The sequence below is a fragment of the Nestor notabilis genome, unplaced genomic scaffold (assembly GCF_000696875.1).
Source record: "Nestor notabilis isolate BGI_N333 unplaced genomic scaffold, ASM69687v1 scaffold28906, whole genome shotgun sequence".
NCBI classification, from domain to species: domain Eukaryota; kingdom Metazoa; phylum Chordata; class Aves; order Psittaciformes; family Psittacidae; genus Nestor; species Nestor notabilis.
In genome coordinates this window covers 23861-49191 of record NW_009934679.1, presented here as the reverse complement: position 1 = coordinate 49191, position 25331 = coordinate 23861, and the positions used below count along the sequence as shown (strand labels likewise).

The window sequence follows — 25331 nt, the reverse complement described above, 5'->3', positions numbered from 1 at the left end:
CACTGAACCCGGGAAGACACAGCCTTCCCCCCCCCCCTGCCACGACAGATTATGATGGGCTTAGATGCATCCAAGTAGCACACACGAATATGCTGTTGGTCCTGCGAGTTAAGGACTGTGCTCACACAAACAGCCTGTTTCTGAACCAAAGCTAGGAGCCACGCAGTGCTGTGCTGCAGGCTGTGCTGAAACAGCAAGAGAATCTTTGCATCCTGCTCCACGGTGCAATGGACATGACAGCAGTTACTGAAGCTTCTCCTTTAGCAACTGGAGAACAGGCTGGGCTAATGCAAGGGTGCTCTGACTGGAAATCACATTTGTCAGTTACAGTATATTTTCTAAATTCAATTTTAGGTGAATTAGGAGAGGATGAATACACAGCTTATGAACAATAGTATGTTTCAACCTTACATTTGCATGCAAACTACAAATGCTTAGGTATTTATCAAATTAAAGAGAATTTTCAACTTGAAGATGCAATAATTGAAAAAGATTTCTCTCCATTGAGTGATTGATGCCATTAGCCTCCAGGACTTTAGAATTGCATGCTGGTTAGGCAGCCCCCACCCAAACCTCAGGATAGCAGTGGCTGCTGATCTGCTCTCCAATTACAAAGTCACAGAAGAGCATACTGAAAGGGTTCAAACCGACTGAAAGGGTTCAAACCGACTGACAACATATAATTGGCTGCGCGTTTGGAGGGCGTTCTTTACCTCAAAGCAGAAGTCTTGTCCAAGGATACTGCTGTGAAGTGGCTTGACAAAGACTTTTTCTTCTGACCCAAGATCCAGGGCTTCCACAGCGCTGCCTGGGCTCAGTAAAGACTCATGGGAACGGGACTCTTTCAGCTTTGGCAATCCACGTGACCTGTAGGAGAGCAACGGGGAAAGAAAACATTATTTTTCTCACAATTACCAAAAGAGTTGGCGAGATCTCAGAGAAAGCTGCAACTTGTTGGTGTTTATTCAGAACAACTTCTACAATTAGTCAGTAAACCTTATGAAAATAACATTAGGCTAGTAATCCCATCATCAACAGCAAGAAGCATGCCAATCTCTACATGTCTAAACCAATGCAGAGTGATAGCTACTTTCATCACAACAGACAACCCTCCCGAATACACTTCATTTTTCTTACTATACAAAAGCCTTTACAATAAAGTAAAAAAATGCAATTATTTACCCCTTCATAATGCTTGGCTCAGTCACCTACATTTAAATTTTGCAGTTTCTTCTTCAGCTGCTTATTCCAGTTTTAACAGTTTTCCTTATCAATACCTCTATTCTCTTTTAACTTCCCCTCAATCACACATACTGCTTCTCTTTTTCAGTTGACTGTCCTGTAAATCCCTCAGCTCTACCAGAGCTGGCATCTCCCAAATTCACAGAACCTTTTTATCAAGGCAGTCTTCTCTTCGCCCCCACCAGTTCTTGATTAGTTCTCAAAAACATATCCCTCCTTCCACCATACCATGGCTTTTTGCAACCAATGGCAACATTATAAAATGAGCTGTAACACTTTCTGTGTTCTCCCAATTCAATTTAACGTAACATTTGTGCATAGTAGGGTGCTCTGCTGTCAAGACAGCACTGTAAAACATGCTCAATTTACAGGTAACAGTGGTTCTCCTTCTAACTCTAACTGACACCTGAATTATAAGCTTCTGCAATGAAGTCAGATGACACTTGAGGTACAACTAGCATTTCTACTTCAAAATGTAAACACTGAGCACACACATTTTTCCTCTAGCTGGAACTCAGTCAAAGCCTTCACAGACGACGAACAAAGAGGAAGAGCACAGAGTCCCAGCTTAGCAGAAAAGGAGCTGTTTACCTGGCAGGTCCAGAGTTTGATAAAATATTGAAGCTCTTGCTGGTCCCTATTCCTGTTCAGTGATCCATGAAAGTCTGCCCATAAATACAGCTACACATCCACCAAGTGTGACTGAGCACAAAGCACAGATGTGAAAGCAGAAAGGCATCAGTTGTCTGTGCATTATGAAGAGAAAAGCAATGCTCAGAAATGATGCTCTCACCTGTGTTTGTCCTCACAGCAGTTCGTCTTTTATTCAATCCCCATTATCAAGGCTTAGTATCAAATGGAAAAATGTTTTAAAATGTATTTATGCAGGAGTGAAAAGCACAGCTACCTCTAAGACCTCTCTTATTTTGAAAAATAAGTAGTTTTTATATACTTCCCTCACATATCTTATACAAAAAAATCCCCATTTTGTATCCTTAGCATTCTTATCAAATTCCTCCTACCCTTAAGCAATTCTATGGGGAAACAGAGAGAGAAAACCCCCACCACTTGGAAAAGGTGTCTTCAGTACTTCTAAAGCTGCTTAACAATAACTTGGTATCACAAAGGATACATGTAAAGCAACAAGCAGAGTTCATCTGACTGCTCTTTTGTACAAAATGAAATGCTGAACGTATCCTGGTAGATTCATGTGTGATAAAATTTATTAAACAGTAAGAGAGAACTTTGTTCCCATTTAATATATTGAATGACCTAAGAGCAGGCAGTAAAAACCTTTCATCAGAGGGGTATTACAAAGACACTGATTTCAAATGCAGAACAGCAGCACTGGTACAAATGCACTGGCTGCACTGTGCATGCTTTGTTATAACAGGTTACAGCAGCAGCTGTACCAACGCAAACTGAAAACCACAGCCATGTATAATTGAACACTTGCTGCAGTTAAGGTAGGGCAAGTCTAAAATAAACACACCACAATACACCACTTTAATATCATCTCTGCAAAATCCTCTCTAATTTCACATCTCAAGAAAGCACTGCTGAGGTCACTTGGCTTCTGCCCCTACCCCAAACTCTCAGCAGTTCCAGTCCTAACAAAGTACTTCAGTGCATGATGCAGGAGAGCTGGCTGGGAGCCTGCAGCCAACTCCCGTCTTAGCTCCTCATCAGAGAAGGAAAGCATGGAGTGGGCATAAAGAGAGGGAAGAGAAGGGAAAGAAAAATAATTGCCAAATAGAGGAGAAAGAAAAAAGAGATTTTACAAATCCCAGTTAAGCAAAGGCTGCACTTGGATTAAGACAAATAGAGTGCACCTACATGAAACAATTGTACAGCCACTTAGCAGTGCATCCCCAAATCATACCGGTGCCACATGTCACAGCCCTTCCTGTCAAACTCCGTGCTCTGCGCTACATCTCAGACAAAAAATCCTGCCAGGAGAGGAAGAAAGGCACCAAAATCCAGGAGGAGTTCTTCCTCAAGCCTTAGGTTACAAATTTCAGACGAGCATCATGCCAGGCAGATATGCTGGGGCAAGAAGAAAAGTCACAGCCGCACCGGTAAAGAAACCTGTCTCCTCGTCTGCTGAGCTCCCACCTGGCCCCGCGGGTGACATGAAGAGGCTCCCGGGTGCGTGTTGCTATGGTGCGGCCTCCTGTAAGGAGATTAGGGGGAGCCAGCAGCCAGGAGAGGCAGCAGGCGCGGGGAGGCTGTGATGTACAAGCGGCAAAGGTGACCTTTAGAGAAAGAAAGAAGTCCCTCCTCTTCCTTTAATGAAACCTGGACAGTTAAAGACAGTGGGAGAGTCAGAGGCATCGTCCAAAATGCCTCTGAAACAGCCTTTGGGTAGAGGGCAAGGGCAAATGCAGGTACACAAAACAACTGTACTCCATGCCACCACATCCAGTCTTGTAAGTTAAATCCTTTGGTGACACCTACTCTAGTGCTCTTCGAACTAGTTAGCTTTGTACATTTTGTTTTGTTGCAGATCAGCTGGAGCATGGCTAGTTTTGTTGACTCAGGGTCCTGGGGCAGAGGAAGGCTGTGTATATGTTAGAGCAATCCCTTGAAGTTACCATATTTAAAACAGGTCAATAAACTGATTTAAGTGGCTTAGAATTGGCACTTTGTCTTCCATAAACACTAGAGTAAAATTGTTGGTCAGATGCAACCACATGCATTTATAAATACAAGTACATGCATTTGTAAGCACCATGGTATGCATTTCGTCTATTGATAGATCTGCAAAGCAAATCATGGACATGTGCCTAAATCAGCAGCATCCCAATCAATACAGGCAATAATTACACAGAAATAATAGTTCTCTTCTGCTTTAACACCTCATCTGATATTCTGATGCTGTAAGTAACAATGAAAGAAAACTGCTTGCTGACTTCCATTTTTTGGCCTCAGAGATGCCACTAATTTACTTCCCCATGTCCAGCAAACAGGCTGGATTAACAGGGTCCTTCCTGGATTAGGTAGGAAGCTACTGGTAAAATGAGTATTGCTTAGAGTGTCTGTTAGGAGAGAGGTAATCCCAGAGAAGCAGATTACTGTAAACAGGAAGATCACACATGCAAAAGGTGGGGGAAGGGTTGTTTGTACAAATCTGTTTCTGTTAAACAGCTCCATTAACAACACAAATCCTGTTTTAAATAACAATTAACCTCCAATGATCAACTTCTTTCCTGCTGTTTTTTCTAGCTACTAGATAGAAAGACAAAAAGATTACAAAAGGAATGACTTGGGAGTTCAGAGCAAATAGTTACCAGCAGCATCAAACAATTCCGACAGAGGTATTATCGGTAATTTTTTCCCAATAAGAAAAGCAGGTAGAGGAGGAGCCTATCAGGGAACGCTTTAAACTTCTCACCTCTTTTTACATGTTCTGGAGTAGTGGTCTTCAGAGCTGCATAATTTCCTTCTAAATCAAAGCCCAGCCAATGCCTCAAAGCACTGACCTGGCAGCAGCATGCAACTGCCACTGAAAAAGATCTGTTTAACAGCACCATCTTGCTGGCCAAACCCCCAGCTGACCTTCTCTCCTTGCACACCATAACTCAGTAATTTTCCACTACAGGAAGATCTCAGTTGTAAGCCAGGAACTAGAAACCTCTGGCTTTCAGTGGCCGCCCATGGCACACAGCAGCCTATTATCTGACTTCTATTATATTCTACTGTCGATAAGGCATGTAGGATAAAGGGTTAAACTCTTAATTGCTCTGGTTATGAAGCTCTCCTGCTGATTTTGACCTATTTAAAAGCCAACCTACAAAGCACAAAACACTTTCAATTACTGAGCTTTCCAGGGAGAACACTATACTGCTTGGAAAACAAGCCTGTGGACATCAATAATCAAACAAAAAAAAAAAAAAAAAGTATGGAAATGAACTACCAAGGAACAAATCCCATAATCTGTTTCTTTTACTGAAGTGGTGCAAAGGCAATGAATTCTGAAAAGCGTTTTTTGTTCAGCCCAAGCACCCAGCTGAAGCCACATCTCCACTGGTCTTACGAGAAACTGTACATCTGCATGCTTCAAATAATTCCAGCACAATACCCGTGTGTTTAGAGATACTCCCCAAGACCAGAAAGTTGAATTCAGTACTTAGCCACTCACAAAGTCACAGGAGAGAGCTTGGACTGTAATGCAGTGAACTTTCTGCTCAGCGCTGATATTCAAAATCCCAGCCCTGCTGAATTGGACCTTAACGTCGGCAACTATTCTGCAATACAGGTGTGCTCTACACCAGTGCTGCAGCATCAGGTTTCCCAGGGCAAGTGTTCATTTTGCAGGCACCACACCCCGCTTTGTTTTCCAACTGCCAATTAGTAGAACATCATATTACTTGGTCAACAATTCTACAAGTCTAACCAGTTCCATTATTAATTTTTTTTTTTTAATCAGAAACTTAGAGTAACTTATTTAGATTCCAGTTCTGCTCAGCTGCAATTAAACACTGGCTTTTTCTGAGCATACTGCTATAGCCTTCCATTGAGATTCTGTTCTTTTCTTGCAAGGCCCTACCCAAAGTCTCATTGTTTGAATCCTGGGTTTGCAAAGCCCTCCTCTGCTCTCCCTACAGATCGCAGCTGGTCTAACAGACATCTCATATGGTGCATCCAAACAGGCTGCTGAATTCCACAGCGGTAGCATTCTCTTCACTATACTGTAACCGTGGTCTCTACTATGAACGTTTCAAATTCTTTTGTTTTGCTGAACCAGAGGTGTTTAACCGACTGGGTTTCATTTCACCAAGAATTTTATATGCTGAGAAATTTATAGGTGAATGCTATGTAGATGCGCCCAGGGTTTGCAGAAAAGCATCAGCCATTAAAAAGTATGTTTTTATAAAGGGATCAAGTGAGCTTGCAGGTGGGACAGAGCAGTCTAGTGTGAAGGTGGAGGAGAAATAGGCTTAACAGTGAGATCTTGTTCAGTTTTCACTGAAAAACAAATGACTGTCTAAGGATTGAAAGAACTGGCTGAAAGAAATATGTTCATCAAAACAGGAGCGAGATGTCTCTCCAGAAACAAACTACTCCTCCTCTTTCCCCATACTCCAGAAGCAGATAGATAGGCTGAATGAATGCAAGCTCTGAGTGAGTCAAGCCTTAGCAACACGTTGTGTAACACAGATTTTTATCCTCACATCTAAATCAGGATAACAATCACCCACCTTTTTTTGAAAACCAGCATTAAATTAAAATGAATGAATATGAAAAACATGGCAAGATTTGTTTTGATTATTTATATGATCTGTGCTATTTTCATACTGCAAAGAAACCAGGAGGGAAGAGTGAAAACTTACCGAAAGTAGAAAAAGCTGTCATTTGAGCAGCGATACCGTCTCACCATGAACCCCAGAGCCATGGCTACCCCCTTCCCTGCAACCTGCCGGAGCCCATTCTGAGCAAGCACACAATGGATCCTGTGCTTGTCTACGACTATCTGATAATGCCATAAAATGACTTTAAGTAAAGCAGGAGGATTCCCACGTGGCAGTAAATCCCAACAGGGCAAAACCCTCCCAGCTGTCTGCAGAGCTTTATTGCAGTCGCTGAGACCATATGCAGCCAGTCTCAACCATTTTTGCTTCCTCACCATAAACAAAACTGAGGCAAGAACTCACTTGGAAATACTCTCAAATTCTTGGCTGCAAACTGAAAATATTAATTTGGTCTCTCCTTTCAAATGTAATTTTCCTTAAGTTTTTTCTCATGCTTTTAAACATGTTTTATGTATTACTGACACTGAGAAAATGTTAAAGACAAACGTGTGGGTTGAAGTGCTCAAAGAATGCTCTGGGAAACAGGCTAGAAAAGCTGCGAAAGATGAGACAGTAACATGGTGCCAGATAGCCTCATGGTGAGAGCTGTTGGTAACCTGGTGAGATGCTGCACTAGCCACATATTTGAAGAGCTCTGTTCGCTTCTGGCGTGAGTCACAACCAAGCAGAGTCTAAGTCTTCTCATGTAAAGACAAAAAACAAGTTTTCAAGTACAACAGACCACCCAGCAAACAATCTGAAGCTGAAGTAATAGAAGTGATGAGAATTACAGACTGAGAGGTTGTGGATTTCTACAGGACCCCTGGATGGTGACCCATGGTAGGCTTGTTTCTGGAGGGGCACTGTAGTGCTCTCCTTTCCCCATCCAGTAACCCAGACACAAAGTTAAAAGCCAGCAAAGCAGGCTGGCCAATTGCTTTCTGCTGAAACAGAAAATCTGATTACAAAAAAACCATGCAACTTATCTCCATCCCTTCTTCCTACAGCATTTCTGAATCTTTTCTATTCTAAATCAACTCTGAACAGACTGCGTCCATCCTCTGTCACCATCTGACATGGCATGCAGTGTTACAGTATTCCAAATCTTGATGCACACTAGGATTAGTAATTTTCCTTACTCCAGAATTTTATAGTTATTTATCTATAAACATCTCCTAACAGGACCTCACACTACAAAAGCATGAGAAAACAACTTGACAGCAGCCTCTCTTTGCTTCTAATCCTTGCAGGGTTGTAATTTATAAAGCTGTATAATACTTTCTTTGAGGCAGGGCTCTTGAATTTGTCAGAGCAAGAAAAGGTTGATGCTATCAAGTCAACCTGGCCCTGAAAACCTGTAACACCATGACATCACCTAGCACCACCTGCTTAAAATGGAAGAGGGCTGACTCACCAGGGTAGGACAGGAAAGTTTTTACTGCAACAGATAAAGACACTTAGAAAAAGCAGGAAGAGCAGAAGGTGAGAGAATGGCAATTCTCTCTCATGAATTAAGAGTCAAATGCTATGTATTATCTTCTTTCAGGCAGAAACAGTTGTCGCTGATTTGTCCTATTGGAAAAAATCCCAAACAACAGTATAATTCTAAAACACAAATCAATCTTTTTAGCCTACTCTTTCCTCCAGCCCATCTTCTCCCAGAATACTAATCTGTTCCTCATCTTCAGTGTTTCATTCCCACATGGTTTGAGTTGTTTTTCCTGCTGTTCTACCCACCAATTGCATTTTACAGGCACCCTTAGATACAGAGTGAAACATGGAAGGGAAGGGAGAAATTACTGGCAAGTTTCACTTTACAGGGGAACTATTTCCTTTATGGTTTTATTTATAAAATACCATTAGAAAAGCTCTAACCATAAACTTTCAAAGTTGTATATCCAATTGGTGGATTGTCTGATTAGACCACAAACGCAGAGACAACTCCATTAAACCTTCAGATCTTTCTAGTAAAAGGTAACTAGCAAGGTTGAGCAGTGCTGTTATGCTTTCTTTCAAAAAAAACCAAACCAAACCAAAACAAAAAAAACACCAAAAAAACCCAACCAAAAACCAAACCCCCCACCCCTCCAAAAAAAAAAAACAACCCAAACAAAACACACCAACTTATCAGCATGAGGCTTCCAACAGAGCTTGAGGTGAGGCTCATGCTTTTGAACAGCTATACTCCTTTGTGCAAAGATTTATCTCCAAGTAAAGTTAATCTCAGCTAGCTTTCCACATAGCTTGGCTACTCTCATATGATCTTCCTTGCCTCCAAACTGTGCCCTCTGTTCACTTCTGCACATATACCTCAAAGGAGGAAGGCCACAAAGACTGGTATCAAAAATGCTTCATTCCATTAGTAGCAAATAATCATACCGAGTCACAAAATCCTTAAAACACTCTTCCATCTCCTGCTCTACAAATGCAAGATGCTTTGCTATAAAGGCTAGTGTGGAAGGCCAAAGGAGGAGGGTGACAGGAGGGAATGTAAAGAGCAACTACCAGCTTCTCCCTGTCAAACATCTGGCACATCACTGGCTTTCCAGAGCTCATTCCCCCAGACCTCTGCATGGAATCTGCCACTGGAACTTCTCAGTTCATTTGCTCCTGAATCCTCCTTTTTAAATCCTTGCCAAGGAGACTTAAAAGGACTGACAGAACAGACCAGCTATGCTTAATGCTATCACGGCATGCAATGGATTTTATGCTTTGCGAGCCATCAAAGAAAATTCACATTTCATTCAAGTCTAGTTGACAATTCATGCCCACACTAGCAGGGAGCAGAGGAGAATCTGGTTTTAATGAAAAGACAGCTTTGCTGTGTATAATATCATGTCTTAAACCAAAGTTGTAGGGATTAATTGTGGCTATATTTATTGGCTTTCCCAGAACAACAGCATTTCCCTTACACTGCAAAAGGAAGTGTCAGCAGTCCACAGCATGAGTACCAAGTTAGGGAAAGATAAATGTATTATTTATGGCATTTATGGCAAAGAGATTCTTGCATTACAAAACTTCAAGCAAAACTGGCTACAAACAACAGTAAGAATACAAGAAATTTTATCACATGGTGGCATTATTTAACATGTTTATGATTACTGAGTTGCTTTTTAAAGCTAAGTTGTAACTCCCTGAAAATACAGACTTATAACAAAGCTTGTCTCAAAACAGACAGAGTGGACATAACTATGACTATAGGAACATCATCACCCACATCGTTAGTCACATTTGATAAGCAGCAGTCTTTTCTGTACCTCATGAAGTTAACAAGACCTCTGACATTGAAAGCCTTGCTATCTCCATGATTTTATGGTTCTGCCTTTCAGATGGAGAAGATAGCACCATTGATTGAAGCAGCACAGCATGACAGATACAAGTACTGAATTCAACTCAGCTAAAGGAGAAGAGAAAATGCATTAAACTGTGTAGAATCACAGAAGCCTGCCGTGGCCTTAAGTACAGGGCAACCTATTTTTCACTCAATATAGTTCTCCTGCTGGGCTACTGTGGAATATAAAACAGGGTAATGTTTAATAAAACAATCAAAGAGATTTTACAAATAGTTAGGAAAAAAATGTGTGTAAGTGCTTTTGCTTGCCTCATATATAATCCATTCCAGCCTGAATTGCCAGCCAAAAACTATACAAGCAATATACCAAAGTGAGTACTAAGATGGTCAGAAGTTACCGAGTTTTCCTGTTTTCTGAAAAACAGACCATCTGTTCACTGTAGTAACACTGCAGTAACTATACAATTGACTGACATTAGCAAGGATTCTTAATGTTCCTGAACTGCTCCACACATTTCTGGGCTTTGCTGGTGCTAGCTGAACTGATACGCTCTCACCGACACAAATCTTCATATTGGCACTGATCTGCAGGTAAGTATTGCATGCATCAAGGCAAGTTTCTCTAAAGCTGATCAATCCAATGGTTTTGTATCACGAAATTTACAGTCTGCAGCTAATTTGAAACAGATGCAGGAAAAAGGTATTTGAGTCCATATGCTTCACCTGAACCTTTTGTCAGATATTAAAAACAGCAGAAGTTTCCAGTCCTGTGTCAGCAGTATACTGTATACTAAATAACTTCTAACATACTGGAATCAGCCCAAAACCCCACCCATCTGCCAGTTTAACAATAAATTCCATTCTTTGCTCTCATTTTGAGTGCATACACATGCTGCATGCAGCTTCTGCCAAGTGCCTCTGGATGAGGAGAGATTGTTTTAGGAGATGCATTGAACCTTACCTGTCATCAGCATTGCGGAGAGATGGGAGACGGAAACTTGTATTCCTGTCCAATTTCGACTGACTCTTTGTCCTCTTGATGGACCCTTTCAGGCGTTTACTGAAGAAGCCCTAAAATGAGAAGTTGCAGAAGTAAAACAGGGAAACTGATTCCAGTAATAAATCAATCAATGTACTGTCACAGAGTCCAAACTCAGCAGTGATTCCTGCTGACAACATGCTGTATTGGGATTCCTCTGAGCAGAAAGGCAGAGCTAGATTGTCAATGACAGTTCCAGTATGTGATAGCTTCAAATTGCAATAATTAGCACTACTCACATTACAGGTGCACTTCAATGAATTCCAACTATTATACAAGAGGATCCCCCCCCATCATTTAGTAAAGAGTAGTCTTAGCTATCGGTATTTCTTCCTACTTCACCTTTATATGTCATGTTTTTAATTCTTGGTCGATTAAAAGTACACAATGTCTTTTATTATAAGCTGCTACTGCACCCACAGTTACACCCAGGTTTTCCTTTTTAGTTTAGATATAGCACATTAAAATTTACAATAATTTGTAATTTTAATAGTCTCACTAGCCAGAATTGAAAATTTCTGAAGAGTTCATGTACTTGTGACTTCAGATACTAATTCTGGTATTGCTTTCTAGCAAAGCTCAACTCAAAAATCTACTTATGATCTAAAAATACTAAATCTTCAAGTAATCTATCTTCTGAAAAACAGTTGTTCACCAAACAATCACAGACCAAAGCCATATTAGTTGGAGGGAGCCTCTGGGGATCATCTAGCCAGGCACCTGCTTAATGTGGATGCACTGCCAACACTAGGTCAGCCTAACTCTGACTTTGTCTAGCTAAGTCTTGAAAACCTCCGGTGATGGAGATTTTACCACCTCTCTAGGTAATTCAGTCCAGTGCTGCATTAGCCTTCCAGTGAGAAGGACTTTCCTTGTGTTCAGCAAAAACCTCCCAAGCAGCAATCTGCAGCTGCTGTCTCACTATAGCATCTGCCATTGCAGGGAACAGTTTGGCTCCATCATCTTTGTAACTCCCCTCTCCAATGCAGTAGGCTGCCTTATAGCACTCCTTAGACTTTTCTTTCCCAGGTAAGTCCTCAGCTTCTCATCGTTCTCTCCTTGTTGATACCATCAACATGTACTGTTGTGTTACCAGTAGTGAAACATGAGTATATCTGGCCACTGAAATACAAAGGCAGATGTGTATCTATAGGTGTAGGTAATCACAGAAATATTTCAAAACCTGCACATTTGATTTTCTCCTGTAGCCCTTTAAATTTCTCTGAGTATAATATGCATTTTAAATAAACCATATTGTGTCAAAATACTTCCAGGGCTTGCAGGCATACATGCACATATATTCTTTGGCATGATCAACACAGAGGTTCTTAATCCAATAGGATTAAGCAACATTTTACTGGCCAAATATGTTCTGCTTCTTCACAGATCAGCTGCACAGAGCCACTCTACCCTGTGCACTGCTGTGGGGAGATCTATTAAACACATGCAAGTGAAACCATGTTTATAAGAATATTATAAACTGGTTACAGACAGGTAGAATTTGCTCAAAGTGAACCTCCTTTGGCGTGTACTGAACCAGCAGATCTACAGCCTGACTTTAGTAAATGGCTAGTGACAGCGATATCCAGCTGGGGCCAGCCCGCTCTCCCACTATCCGTCTTTTTCTAGGATAGAAGTCAAGTACAGCTAATGTTGAACATATTTGCAAGGCAAGCCTCTGCAAGTTGCATTTGGGACAGGTGACAGATGTTGCCCACAGCTGCCTCCTGTAATACAGAATTCAGCAAATTGGAGACAAACAAGGTCTCCTTTTCTATGCAGAACACTGAGAAAAGCAAGAGTTTCACTGGCTTCAGGTAACTCACCAAGGCTGAAGTATGTGACTTACCTCTCACATTTGTAAGAATCAGGACATTACAACAAAAGATTACTTTATAGGTAATCTTTTAGTATGAAAAATCTCACATCTCTTTCACCTCTTCAGGAAGAAAATGAGGTTTATATACAATTGGACAGGGTGCTATGTAATTTCCTCTAGACATCCTTTCCCACAAGAGGTTCGACCACATGATCTTTTGAGGTTCTTCCAACCTGAGCTATTCTGTGATTGTACAGTATTCAAAAGAAAGGGCTATTACCCTCTTCTCATCAGTGGATGCTAAATTGCTGGAAAAGAAGTTGCTTCCAAACAGCAAAGCCTACATCTGTTCAGGGTCAAGACATAACACTGCAAGTGTCTCTAAACCAAATTTCCAGTCTCACATTTGCCTTTATCTTCCTGTACTTTCAGTTCCTTTTGAAACAAAATGTATTCCCTTCCCTTTAAACAAGCACACGCTTCAACTCCCCTCACCTTTCTTCATTCTGTTATTCTTGGTCCTTTTACATTCAGTTTGCTCTTCTTCTTCTGCACAATTCACTCCTGTATCCTAACCCTTCTTGAAACCACACAATTCTCCTCTCTGTACACACTGGTAGGTCAGTTGTCTCTCTTCTCACACTTACTCTCACTCTATTTCTTTTGGTGAATGACCAGGTGAGTCCTGCTCAGTCGTCAGGTATAAAAAAAATCCCACCAAATCCACAGCTCCTCAGGCCCATACCCATTACATCTTCTGCAAATGCAGCAAGGTGGCCCACCTGCTCTCACCCATTGAGATTTGGATGGTGATGTACTACTGAAAGCCTATCCATACCTGTTGCTGGCTGTAGGATCTTTCCAGCACATGCAGCAGATTTCCCAAATACTTGTGTAGGAAACAACCTGCTCTCACACACGAGAGCCTGACACACACCTGTCCATGGGCAGCACAGAGAAATTGGGATGCCCACTGGGATGGTGCTGCAGGAGACAGATGAGGAGGAAATTTGTTTCCTGCATCTGAAGGTAGAGCTACATTCAAAGCTGCCCATCAGTTTCTCAGGCTCACTAGCCAGCAGGCTCCTCTGGAGTGAAAACTGCTATATGCTTCTGAAATAGGAAATAAAGGGGAAATCAAAAGGCCTGATATCTACATACTGCAAAAAACCACCCATAAATCTTCGCATAGTGTGCTGGGGGAAAAGTTACTGTCAATAGGGAAGAAGTGGTTTTAGCTGTGTGTACCACTCGAACACTATCCATGTTCCTGCATTTTTCTTGGTCCCGATATTGAAAAAGTGCCTTTGAAAAAACCCCTGTAATCAATAGATGCGTTTGGACATCTCTTGGGGCCATTGCTGGAATTTAAGTAAAGGAAATATAGCACTTTCAAAGGCACTTTCATATATTCTGACCTCTCAGCATAAAAGGTAACAAACTCAACTACAGGGATTCAGATCTGGTGGACTCTGGCTTCATTCCAGTACCTCTCAGGCTACTCAAATTGCAAACACGAAACAACATGGTTTTTTTTTCCCCTTAAGGGCAAAGAAGACAAAGCTGACCCAGTCCAGCAGGGGTCCAAAAATATTTATACTGAATCATTCCAAATCCCACTCAGAGAAGGACCATGAATATTCATTTTTGTGTGCATGCACAATTTTAAATTAGCATTGCTTTAGCATTACTGAAACATGTTCTTGCTTTAATTGAACATAATCTAATCCCTAATGAAATAAATATGCTATCAGGGGTTGAATAAGGCTATCCAGCATTGACTATACCCAAAAAAAAGAAGAAAAAAAAAAAAGGTAAGAATATACATAAGGATAACAATTATTCAGACAGAACATACTTATTGGTCATCCTGAAAAGACTTGAAAACATTTGCAGTATTTGCTCTCTGCACCTTGCTGGCAGTTCATGCAGGGCCAGTGCTTACAGATGGACAACCTGGGAGCAGCATGAAAAATTCACACATGCCAGAACTGAGCAGAGTTTTTCGACTGCCATTTGCCAAAGGAAATGCTTTTAAATACTGAATGCAGATATAAAAAATGATGTAGTGATGAAAAATAAACTCCTAGATGCAACAATACCATCTAACTGAAAGTTCTATTTCTTTCTCCTTTTATAGAGAAGAAAGCCCTGCCAATGCTAATAACTGTATCTTGTACCATTAAAAAGACAAAACTACTCTTCTTTTCTTGTTTTCCAGGTATTTCTCTTAAATACTTATTTCAACACAAAATACACTCCTCTTTGGTGGTGAGCTTTATGAAATATCATTTTAAAGACAGTGGAAATATTACTGCTTAAATGAACATCCTCATAGAAAGAGAAATAAACTTCTTACCCAAACTGCCAGAAATTATGAGACTATGTTCTGAATAAAAAAAAAGTACTAAATATCTGGTAGGATAAATTAGCTAGAATGCAAAAAGATCAGTACTGTGTAGACACAGTATTTTATGAGTAGTCCAGTGAGAGAATAACTGTAGAAGAAAGTGCCTTATTCCTTCAAGAGACAGATTTGATGGTCCACACCTAGTGGGACAAAGTTCACTACAAATTCCCCTGAGAACCACAGGCTTATAGAAACAAGGATGAAAAAGAAAGGGGAGTGAGAACACACAAGCACACACTGAGTCAGGTATGTGGAATAGGTTCAGAGCAGGTTCATCATCTCAGCCAAAAGCATCAAATACTGGGGTAAGAAATCCCAGTGATACATCATCTAAAAATAATTCAATCCCACTGAGAAGTCTATTCATCTTGTTTGGAAGTTAAGCAACTCATCTCTCCCACTCTGCCAAGAAGAAATCACTACAGGAGAAGTGATAAATTCAGCAGGCTTTTGTAACTTCCCTCCATAGCTGCACAGGGAAGGTACAGAAACCCTGACCCCCAAATATATTAAATTCAGGGATGGTTATTGTTCAGGGCAGATTTTGCTTTAGGAAATGTTCATTCTGTGCCAAAGATGTCAACTATCTGTCTGTCCTATTCTCAATAAAGCAGCACATGAACTGCCCAACAAATTCAAAGACAGTCCAAGTGTGAACTACTCAACTCTTTGACTATTACTCCCTACAGACACACCGATTATTCATTCTGGAGAGAAGAGCCCATGCATAATAAATAATGAATGTCTTTGTTGTTTCGAAAGTGAAAGGTTAATTCAGCCATGAACTAATAAAACTGTATGTAACTATAGCACAACTTATCCGTCGATAAAATGCAATGGTACTAGAGAAAGTTTCAAAGCACAAGAACTAGTGTAATATGGGCAACAAAGGTTCATCTTAGACACAGTGCTGTGGTATGCAGCACTGTTACCTCCATGAGGTATTTCTGGGGGTGAACACATTACCTTTTGGAGGCTTGCAATGCAACTTGAACATCTATAATTCTTGCCAAGGAGCACTAATGCATTATTAACAACAGCAGGTGGGTAACCTCATTTACAGAGTGATGAGATTTGTTCTCTCTCAGGGGAAGGTTTGGATGGGTACAAAGATAACACTCAAGTCACTACAGACAACAGCAGTCTCTGAACTGCTGCATGTTGTGAGTACACAAAGCATTTTATTTTGTAAGTTTCTTAAAAGCAGCTATCAAAGAAAAACAAGACAAAACAAAAAAACATACCCATGTGAAAATGCTCTCCTGTGCCAGTAACATTGTAAAGCTATGGGGAGCAAAGAAGCAGCGGAAGGTAGCCAGGTTGTAAAATGGAAAGATACAACTAGCAGGATATTCCAGGGATTAGAAGCAAACATGGTGAAGTTTTCTATCCCCTGTAGGACAACAGCAAAATGCCAATATTAACTAGCAGGGAGAAGTTTGCCTACCAACCCAGTAACACTCATTATTAAAATAGTAGCAGAGACTACCTTTGAAAAGGCTTTCATCACTCATGCGGTATAAAAGCAGATAAAAACAACTATATATACACCTTGGTGATAATATAAAGAACAAGACAGTGACCGACAACAGTCAAATTTCACCATCAACTCATGTCAAGAGCGTGTCACTGAAGAAGCGGTTTGTGCACAGGCAGAGAAGAATAAAAAAACATGTTTGAATGTATAAACAAAGGATAAAGCACAGTAAAAGTAAAGTAGTATTATGTAAATCTGCCATAGCTGTCACACTAATGCACCACTCACTTCTGATCTCATCTCAGCAAGAAAACTAGTATAAAACTAAACTCCAGAAGTATAAACTGATTAAATGCAGAGAAGGGGGGATTTACAAATGACATTTTTAAAAGATGAACTATTTATTTTAGAAACAAAAGCAAGAAGAGATTATATAGATGTATAAAACAAATAGAATGGAAATTAACTAAGCTCCTCATGCACCCTGTTACGTAAGAAAAACAAGGGACAATTTGACATGAGAGGCAGCACATTTAACTGATTGTCAGGAGACCTTTTCTAATGCTATATATAAATCAGTCTGTAGAATTCTCTACCATAAGATATTATACAGACAAATTTTTTCAGCAAGATTAAAAGAGGATTATGTGTTTATATAAGGAAGAATAACATATGTAGCTGCATTAGTCAGGTTTAAAAATAACAAGAGTGAGCAATTATCATGCTTCAGGACACAAGCTGATCAACAGCAAGGATCAGGAAGATATTTTTCCCCTGATGGGACAGCACTGCAGATTTGGCCAGATAATAATCTCAACTTTCCAAGGAAAATTTGCCTAGAGCCACAGGAGGGATGCAGAATAGGATGAACAACTTGAAAATAAGAATAATTATATAATAAGTAGTAAGAAAACCAAGGAAATGGAAAGGATACCACAACAGAGATACATTGATAATACATTCATTATTAAAATGTATCATGAGATTGCATGTGCTCTGTGTGATGTGCAGACAAAAGTACTGAAGGAATAACAGTTGCCGACGACACCAAGCTGTGTGGCTCAGTTGATACGCTGGAGGGAAGGGATGCCATCCAGAGGGACCTCGACATGCTTGAGAGGTGGGCCAATGCCAACCTCATGAAGTTTAACCAAGCCAAGTGCAAGGTCCTACACCTGGGTTGGGGCAGAGAAGAGATTCAGAGCAGCCCTGTGGAGAAGGACTTGGGGGTGGTGATTGATGAGAAACTCAACATGAGCAGGCAGTGTGCGCTTGCAGCCCAGAAAGCCAACCGTATCCTGGACTGTATCAAAAGAAGCATGACCAGCAGGTCAAAGGAGGTGATCCTGCCCCTCTACTCTGCTCTTGTGAGACCTCACTTGGAGTATTGTGTACAGTTCTGGTGTCCTCAGCATAAAAAGGACATGGAGCTGCTGGAGCAAGTCCAGAGGAGGCCACGAGGATGATAAGAGGACTGGAGCACCTCCCGTATGAAGACAGGCTGAGAAAGTTGGGGCTGTTCAGCCTGGAGAAGAGGAGGCTGCATGGAGACCTCATAGCAGCCTTCCAGTATCTGAAGGGGCTTACAAGGATGCCAGAGAGGGACTCTTCATGAGGGACTGTAGCAATAGGACAAGGTTTAAACTTAAACAGGGTGAGTTTAGGTTAGATATAAGGAAGAAGTTCTTTACTTTGATGGTGGTGAGGCACTGGAACAGGTTGCCCAAAGAAGCAGTAAATGCTCCTTCCCTGGCAGTGTTCAAGGCCAAGTTGGACAGAGTCTTGGGTGACATGGTCTAGTGTAAGCAGTCCCTGCCCATGGCAGGGGAGTTGGAACTAGATGATCTTAAGGCCCTTTCCAACCCTAACCATTCTGTGATTCTATGATAAAATTTCCAAGTCACTGGGAGTCATAGTAAAAGCATTCATGAAGGAACAAGAGCTACCCAATAGTGGGGTGAGTTACATCAACTTTTCAGATCTTAATTCAGCAAGGTGTTTAGCATGGACACAACTGGGAGCAGAGCCTTCATGGAAGCTGTCCACATCGGGCACTAATATAAGGAAAGAGCATCCTTAAAAGTCCCTATCCAGGAATTAAAAGATAAAGGTTAGAAGCCTGTCTAGAGAACACCACCACAATGGTGAGAAACAATAAATATTATATGAAACAGGTCACCTGAGTCTATCGGAGTATTTAATCAAACTACAGTTATTGGCTGCAGCCAGTGAATTATGTGAAGTGATAGCCTCCAGCCACCTCACCACGATTCAAGCAGCTGCATTTTTGTCTCTCTTGTGTCAGGAAGGAGGCAATGACTTTTGTGACCCTGGCTCTTTAGTCCCCTGGCACACAGCCAGTAAGCAGCCCAACATTTAAGAACACCTTTTGATAATACAACATACATACTAATTAGAAAAATTAATGGAAATGAGCTTTGTCAAAACTAGTAACACAAACTTGAGAACTGGCTGCAGGAATATCTAAAAAGAGTAATTATGACAGGTGATAAGGTATCAAGGTAGAAAAAAGGGTCCAATGGGATGTGGTGGGAATAGTGACATGACTGCTTTTTAACGTCTTTGTTAATCATCTGGAAGAAAAGTTAAACAGCACATTAATTACACTGAGCTATATTAAATTAGAAGGTGAAGTGAGGGCCAGGGAGGACAGAGAAATAACACAAAGGGTTGTGAGCAATTAGAAACTTGATAACACACATTCCTGTGAACTCTAGTACCAGAACTTGGAGAGTCAATTGAAGGGAATTAAAAACAGAAGAGCAAGAAAAGTGATAAAAGGGTCAGAAGGACTGATTTGCAGATGATGCATTAATTAAACTCTGCATACCTTGACTATGCCATGATTTGGAGGTGAAAAATAGGATGAGCCGGTACACGTTTAAATGCTGTTAAACAAGGATGACTGGAATATGGCCAGTGTTTAAAGCCATATTCTACATTAATTGCAGGAGAATTAGGTAAAGTCAGGTTTACACCAAACATAAGAAAATGTTCCTGCTGTTGAGGTCCACCAGACAGTGTCACAGGCTGGATATACCCATCATCTGACTCAATGCTAGAGTTAGATGTAATGAACAAATACGCTTTGGCAGAAAAGACAGTGTGAACATTATAAAGCCTGTGAACAATATTATCCCAGAATAAAGATAGGGATGAGAACTTAGGGAGCATCCTGGTGATAGCCAATTACCCATTTACACCTTCTGACACAAAATCCATGCAATAACAGCCAGCATATCTAACCCATCACATCACAGGCAAATGATAAAAAATTACAGCAAACATGTAACAGTAAGAAACAAATGGCAAATGGAAGGAAAAATGTTAATCTTGCATAAACAGATCTGAGCACAGGCAGTTTTTCACGAAGGGTGCCACAATGCCTTATACTAATGTAAATCAACAATTCTGTCTCTGCACTGGTGCTGATGCAGAATTAAGAATATGTACTTGTATGCCGTCAGCTCAAGTGGCCAGAAAAGATCAGACTTGTCCTAACCTGGCAGCATGACAGTAGCAGAGCAGTGCTCTGGAGAAGTAACAATTTTGCTGACTGCATAGAAGATGAGGCTGGGCAGCCACCAGATCTCATCAAGCTTTGACCTTCACTTAGGCTGGCTGCATTGTCTTCTGTTCCATTTAGCAGTACTCTTAAAGAGCAAAGAGGCAGACAGTATTTCTATAGATCCTATTATACCCTCAACTAGTAGCAAACCAAGGAAGGCAATCTGTATTGTACCAGTCCTCGCATCATACACACATGGGGTTCCTATAAAAATGATTTTATTTACTTCAAAGATTGTGTTCTGGCTTTGCTATCTCATTTGCATTTGCTTCTTTGCCTCTTTGTCATCTTTTTTTTCTAATAGCCAGCAGACATGCATGAATCATATATTACTTGTAATAACAACTCACTAACAACCCTACCCCAAAGAAGCAAAAGTTGGAGCATGCAACACAAGTATTAAGAGTGGTTTAGCAATTCCTCTTTATCCTGCTACTGCAGGAGATTTTGAGGTCTTGATAATCACATATTTACACTGATCCCTCAATTCCAATGGCAGAGCAACGACAAAATATGGTAGGATGGTAGGTTGCCACAGTGCTACCAGGGCTCAACAGTGCAACAGTAGGGAACGGGATGCACTGAGACTGAGACACTCTGCCAGGACATAGTGTGTGTGTGGGAAGGGAAAAGCTGGTTTCTCGCCCACCTATGCGTCACAATGCCTACTTCTAGGCAGTTCCGTCTGCCTTCTGATTTGTTCAGTCAAATAATATTCATTATTAAAAATTACTTTTCCTATATGTACATATCTATAAACAGCACACATCTGCCTGTATGTGAGAACACACACACTTCCTCATCTCAATTTTCCTACCTTTCACACCCTTCTGTTCTTGCTCAACATTCTTCCCAGATAGACTTTGAAATTGTCAAATGGCAATTAACAAACTGAACCTAGTTGTTTTACCTGCAGGCAAGAATTTTTGGGGAAATGGGGAACAAAAAAAGAAATGACAAACACCAAGAACTCTAATCGCTGTATGTATGCCTTGTGCTGTGCAATGTCTGCGTTAGCAAAATCCACTTTATTCCTCTTGCTGGGACACAACCAGAACAAACACGTTGCATACGCTGGTCCATGTAGTGCTTAGTCCTGAGAAAGAGTATGTTTACAATTACTGAAATTCTACTTTTCACACAACAGTAAATTCGAACATATGTCTTTTCCTCCAGTGCACACATGGGAGGTAGGAAGGCAAATTTCCTGAACTTTACACATCAGCTTCTTAAAATAAATCCTTCACTGACCACTGCCACTGAAGAGTCTACTTAAAAAATGTCTCGTCAAGGAAATGTTTGCTTAAAGTCATTATGCTGTTATGAATCAAAATTCCAGATGCTAAACAAATGCTAATTAGCAGTATTAAAAAAACAGATGCCTTGTTCTGTGCGAGTACCACTGCTTGGTGTTTGAAAGCAAAAAAAAAACCAACTGCACAGAACATGCTGGAAGCCACTGTCCTATTGATAAGACAGCTTTTAAACAGCTTTTCTGAGAGGAAAACTTAAAAAGCTGTAAAAGCAACTTATTATGAAAGTCTCAGCATAATTTTCTATCAGTATGGAAAAAGGTTAAGCTGTCCCCTGCCTTAAGCTGCTTTCTGTTAGAAATCCAAGCAGTGAGTAGAAGGTATGGCACAGAGTCAGGACCAAAGAAAGAATAACTGAGACAGCACTACGCAACAACTGCCCATAAGCCCTCCAACCTATACTGTAGGTGTTAATGTTTGGGGAAAAAACCTGCAAGTTTTTGTTATTTCTCTCCTTTAGATGTAGTATAATTTAAAGATGACCTCACACACACAAATTTAAAGTCATTATAGGCACCCCTTACATTCTCCACTTGAAGCCTTTCTCAGACCACTGATCTGAGACTTTCATGAGGTGCTCAAGTCAACTTACGTATTTCTGAGAGCTGGGAAATTCTTAATATAAATCAAAGGAAGAAACATGATTCCTCCCCATCTTATCATCCACCTATTAGATATGCGCCAATCCACAAAGTTAACAGCGTATTTTATTTCAGCAGTTTTGGCTTGAGCTCATCTGTATTCTTAAGCAATCTGACTTCTAATTGCAGCTTACTCTCTTAAACAGATCAGAAGTTGGCATGTTTTAAAACAGGGTGATCTCAGCCCCCACCTGCACTGCAACCTGCTAAGGAGTAACAGCATATAAATGGGTTATTCACAGCAATACCTACAATGCCAGAAGCCTTGTCCCTATAAGAAAGACAGGAGGGTGCATTATGCTCCTGGGTATACAGGTGGCCAGCCAGACAAAGAAGCATAATACCAGCTATGCATGGCACAAATAGCTTCTGGTTTTGGTTGGGTTTTTTATTTTCTGGTTTATGCCCAAGAAAGGCATACTGCTTCCTGAGCCTATTTGCCAGAGTCCTAAAAGCACAATACACTGCCAGGGGAAATGAGAAACATTCTGCAAGATTCTTGTTGTGAAAGGGAGCAGGAGCTAAGAAGTATTAGATTAAAATTAGAATTAGCATTAAAACATAGCTTAAAAGATAGTATCAATGTTCTAAAAACTGTACAAAAATGAGGAACAAAAAAAAAAGGCATATAAAATAAACAATACAGATAGTAACCAAACACTTCTGATACGTAGTTTGCAGTCATTAGGCAAAGACTATGACAAGGCATGTATACATCTAAAGGCAAGGGCAATTACTTATAGATGAAGACGAGAAGACAGAGAATTTCTTATAAATGAGCAAGAGAATAGCTAGGACTTGAAGGCTGTTAAATTTCAGAAACCCTCCTGGAACTGTGTGGACTATGGGCTCAGCATAATAATATGAGAACTTGACATAACAGAATATTCTTGCGACAGCTTCACATGTAACCAGACCAAGACCCTTTTCCCCACCCGCTCTAAAGTACCACACAGCAAACGGGTCACTGAAGTGACAGAGAACAGTTCACAGAATCAGAGAATAGGTAAGGTGGGAAGGCACCACTGGAGATCATTTAGTCCAACCACCTCTGCTCAAACCAGGGTAAACTAGAGCAAGATGTTTAGGACAGTGCCTAGTCTGATTCTGAATGTATCTCCAACGATGGATACTCCACAGCCTCTCCAGGCAACCTGTTCCAGTGCTTGACCACTCTCCCAGTGAAAACAGGTTTTTCATATGTTTAAGTGGAATGCCTTATATTTCAATTTGTGCTCACGGCCTCCCGTCCAAATAGCCTGGCTCTGTCATCTTTATTCCCTTCCGTCAGGTATTTATACACATTGCTAAAATTTCCCTCAGAGCTTTCTCTTCTCAAGACTCAGCAATATATTCTGCTTTAACTGCTACTTCAGATATTTTTTGAACTAGAGGAAAATGTGATTCATGGTCTTTCAGTAGACATTAGAAGTTCAAGTTTTGTTCTGGCAAGAAAGCCTTTACAAAAGAAATATTCTTCACAATGAGGTTAGTCACACATCAGAACAGGTCATCCAGCAAGGCTGTGCAATCTGCATACATGGAGGTTTTCAACACCTGCCTGGAGAATGCCCTGAGCAACCTGATACATGTTGGTCCAGCTCTGAAGAGGGGGATACATCAGAGATTTCCAGAGGTTCCTTCCAATCTATATTATTCTATGACGCTGAAAAGGGAACAAGTATGGATACCCAGTATAGTCACTGCTTCCTTGGTCCCTTTTTCAATTCCAATAAATCATGACAGGTTGCTTTAAACACCATATATTCTGTACACTCTGACCACCCTTAATCCTTTTATAACTCAAATGGCTCTCATGAAATCCTTGGCTGGTTTTAAATTGTATTTTTAAAATGACACGATGTAGGATTTAATAAAAAAACAATATTCACACACATTTGTATCTAAAGTGAGGTAGGTAGTATGCTTAAAAGGGATGAGTGCTATCTAAAGCAAAGCAAGAACACATACACTAAGGTACAGAAATAGTACTCATGTCCATAGAAAATATATAAACAACCCCAATGTTCACTAGATAATTCTCCTGGTTTTTCCCAGGTTTTAAAGTAGGCAGATTACTTGCCTAAAATTGAGGTATAAAAATATTTGCAATATTCAAACCAGATATTTTGAAACATGAACAAATATTGTTGAAAAATTACTGACCACCTTACTTCAACATGAAGCATTTGCCCTCAGTCTAATAATAGAAAGGCCTTTGTCCTCTTGAATACACTGAGCAAAGACTGACACAAGGAAGATAATTCAGACTCTAACTGAAAAAGTGTCATGCAGACTCATGGTCAAATTCACACCAAAAACTGAAGAGCTAAAGAGCAGTTAACACACCTGCAGAATTTCCATCAGCTTCTGAATAAACTATAAAGCCGTTTCAATGTACTTCATCAGCATGAGGGAAAAATAACATGCTATCACCAACTTAAAGGAACATTTTTCCTAGTCAAAATTGAATATATAACGTAATCCCTGCTGATGACTTCAAAAATATTTATATAGGTCATTGCCCACATTAATATTGACGTTTCACTATTTGCAACTTTAGATCAAGGCAATGAAAATAAGCAAGTTATGGATCTATCAGAAATCTCATTGATAATACATGACAACTGATAGAAATACCTCTTGGTCAACTGGAAATACGGAAATACAACGAAATACTCTTTTTTCACTTTTCTTTCCCTCCATCCCCCCCCCAGCTCAGCTGTACACTAATATTTTAATCTCCTCCTATTCAATGAGAAAAATTCCTCCTTTGCAGGAAAGGCACACTTACTGGCACTTTGAAAGGGGAAGTATTCGAAGCATCCATGGAGTTGGTTTTCTCAGAGGTGCTGGTCCCGGAGATGCTCCGTCTGCGAGGAGATCTCTCTGCTGGGACCTCTAAGGAAGAGAAGAAAAAGAAGGTGAATGGGTGTCGGGGGGTGGGGAATAATCAGGTTTTATGCTCTATAGGACAGATGCCTCAGCAAAGTTTCAAGTGCATTACTAAACTGCTAAATTACAATCACCTATTTCTCTATATCCTATTTACTTACTAAATTACAATGGCATTTCCACAGACAAATTCAAAGTTGTGAATCTGACTCGATTGTAGGCAGTGGGCAATTAAAATAAAAAATGCTGGTAAAGATAATACCCAAACATATCTTGTGTTCTATTACTGTTTGTGAAACTGTAGTCAGAGAACTTCTTCTTAT

The 25331-nt window shown here is 40.5% G+C and overlaps 1 protein-coding gene across 1 annotated transcript in view; it reads right to left on the bottom strand.

Moving 5' to 3' along the window:
* Positions 1-25014, bottom strand: part of RASAL2 (RAS protein activator like 2) — a gene marked incomplete at its 5' end in the record, with an annotated part of 46454 nt that extends 21440 nt beyond the window's left edge. The window contains 3 exons of the mRNA XM_010017478.1: positions 714-867; positions 10787-10896; positions 24908-25014. Of these exons, the coding sequence (XP_010015780.1) occupies positions 714-867; positions 10787-10896; positions 24908-25014 (371 nt within the window). The remainder of the gene's footprint in view (positions 1-713; positions 868-10786; positions 10897-24907) is intronic.
* Between the last annotated feature and the right edge of the window lie 317 nt (positions 25015-25331).